The 2697-nt window shown below is 39.8% G+C and overlaps 1 protein-coding gene across 1 annotated transcript in view; it reads right to left on the bottom strand.

Annotated features, from left to right (window-relative positions):
• Positions 1-1054: 1054 nt before the first annotated feature.
• The window catches only part of SNCA (synuclein, alpha (non A4 component of amyloid precursor)), a 16702-nt gene continuing 15059 nt past the window's right edge, over positions 1055-2697 (bottom strand). The window contains exons 4-5 of the mRNA XM_010137940.1: positions 2579-2650; positions 1055-1120 (exon numbers count right to left, since the gene is read on the bottom strand). Of these exons, the coding sequence (XP_010136242.1) occupies positions 1055-1120; positions 2579-2650 (138 nt within the window). The remainder of the gene's footprint in view (positions 1121-2578; positions 2651-2697) is intronic.

The raw sequence follows: 2697 nt of genomic DNA, 5'->3' as shown, positions 1-2697 counted from the left end.
GGGTCCACATGAAACAGAAGAAATCATCTGTCAGACATTTAGAATCCAACTAAAATAATAGACTATTGGCTAATGCCTTTTAGTCTTCTGTGAAGAAACGGTCTGTAATGATGCTCCTATCCACTTTTAATGGATAAGCTTCATTTGCACTTCCCTGTCAAATCCCAGGACTGCCTACGCTGTGTAAGTAAGGTAAGTGTTCATTTGCACACAGCCATTTGCTTTAGGACAATCCCAAACAGATGTCTACAGAAAGAATAATCTGCCAAAGGCAGTGCTAGCCATTCCCAGGCTCAAGGAATGAATTTGCTAGTTGTAGTCTTTTCTTGCCAGTTTAGAGCAGACTACAGACACCACAGCCTGAAGAGGCATAACCTTACAAAGATGAGATACACAAAGTTATATTAACATTTTGATGGTATGCCTGATTGGTACCTTCTTTTATTTCAGAAAGCCTCACCCTGTTTCCTACAAGGGATCTGTGTCCCACTGGTATTCTGAAGGCCCACACCTGGTCCTCACCCACCTATCAGTTTACCTGGAAAATCCAAGCAAAATCAATCCCATGTACCTCTGAACTGCACAGGAGTGCAGAAATACTAGGTTGCCGAATATCTTTACATGACCGAATTCTGATGTTAACATTTTTGAAACAGCTACTCCTCCCTGGCAAGACCAGTAAGAGCCAGAGACACAGAGCAGCTGTAGATACTAGTCAGCTAGATTGCCATACTGCATAGATGACTGAGCAGCTCAGTCTAAAAATACCAGTATCGAGAAACAAATGAATGGGTTTGTGCACCTAAAGAACAAAGCACCAGTTCAGAATAATGATGTTATTTATAGGGCTGTAGATTAATATGCATGTACACTATGGATGGTCTTTAATCTCACAGATGCGATTTTATTCTGTCACAGCCATCATGACTCATATTTAAGCTTTACAATACACAGAACATAATTGAATGAAAGTCAGCAGATATTTGCTTCATACTTTATAATTATAAGGATCTACATGTATACATTAATATCAAGATAAAAATATTAGATATGGTCAACATTCAAGTAGGTGATTGTGTATTACAGCAATGATGATCCTTATGATACCGAGTTTGAAGAGCTACAAAGAGAAAAGAATATTCTCAGTGTAAAACTATGAAAGAGTTTCGGTAAAAACAAAGGGTGTAGACTACTGTGGCCATGTCACACCCATGTATCAGCTGGCAGTTCATTAGATGCTCAATTTTGTAAATCAAAACCAAAAAGTTTTGATTAGTTTTTCATAGTTTTTACAAAGGACCATGGCAACATCCAAATCAATGTTTTACTTCAAGCGGAACAAAAAGGGACTAAAAAGACCTCCAGGAAAGCTGCTTTGAAAGACAACAAAACTGCTTGTGAGATGTTTTCAAGACCAATCCACCACAGCAGAGGGAAAGCCTACCACAATGTAATACCCTTTTTCTCCTCTGAACTAAAGCACCAATACAATTTGTCAGACAGACTGGAATATGGTTCAATAACAGATAAGAATAAAGAAGAGTTTTTAAGGGTTCTATTTCAACAGCTCCTCTGGACACTAACCGGAACTAAGATACACCATAGAACTTCTCACGCTAAATCTATCTGACACCCACACTTTTGTACAAGCACTAATATTCTTAATAATCCTGGTTTTGTCTAACACTTAAATGTTCATACAGAAAACAGCAGAAAAGGAGGAATCTGTCTCTCCTGGGTATTTTTTTTGTCTCCAAACAACACTATACACGTTTTGGAAAGCATCATTCCCACCAGCTGTCTGGGGGTCACTTTTCACCCAGTATAAGTGGAAAAACGTAACTGCAGCTTATCAGCAACAAAAACGTAGTAACGCTTGGCATTCTGCAAACACTTAATGCTCACCTCAGTGCTGGAATAAAACAATCCACAATGTTTTACAGGATGATCTAGGACAAATTTAGCCTGGAAAGTTCAGAATAGTTTCAAGGCATTTTTGAGTCTGTATTACTATATTAACGGAAGATAGTGACTCTCTGGCTAGATCTTGACTTTAGATGCAATGTACTTAACCAGTCAGTGGACTAGTTTACAAAGCCTTCTGCTCTTCGGAGGATATGAATTGTGCTGTCAAACCTGAGATTTGCTGTTTGACCTTTCAGCTCTAGCAGTTTAGCTCTAGCAGTCTAGCTCTAGCTTTTCAGTCCTGAGTAATTTGGGAGCTACCTTCCCATTTGACTGGACAGCAATTCTACAGCTGCTGGTCCTCACTAGAGGCTGCCAAGTTCAGAATAACCACTAGATCACACTTGAAATTGTGATCCAAATTTTTGAAGACTTTTCAGAATAATAAAGTTCTATGCCCAATCCCGCTCAGGTTCCCAATCCTGCAAGTCACTCATAATATAAGCTACAAACAGCAGACATCTGCTTTGTTGTTCACTTGTTTAGCTAACACGAATCATCCTGCATTCGTACCACTGACAGATGCAAAAGAAAACACTCCATCTGCCCCTCAGTTCAGACAGACTATTCACTGTTCACTTCTTCACCTGTAAAAGACTGTAAATAAACAAACCTGTTTGGCCAACTGATCCTTCTTCACCAAGCCAGTGGCTGCAGCAATGTTCCCTGCTCCTTCCACTGTCTTCTGGGCCACCGCTGTCACTCCTGTCACCACAGCTCCTCCAACATTAG

This window comes from Buceros rhinoceros, unplaced genomic scaffold (genome assembly GCF_000710305.1).
Source record: "Buceros rhinoceros silvestris isolate BGI_N320 unplaced genomic scaffold, ASM71030v1 scaffold5766, whole genome shotgun sequence".
Taxonomy (NCBI): domain Eukaryota; kingdom Metazoa; phylum Chordata; class Aves; order Bucerotiformes; family Bucerotidae; genus Buceros; species Buceros rhinoceros.
Note: the sequence above shows the minus strand (reverse complement) of the source record. Positions and strands in the feature narration are given on the sequence as shown.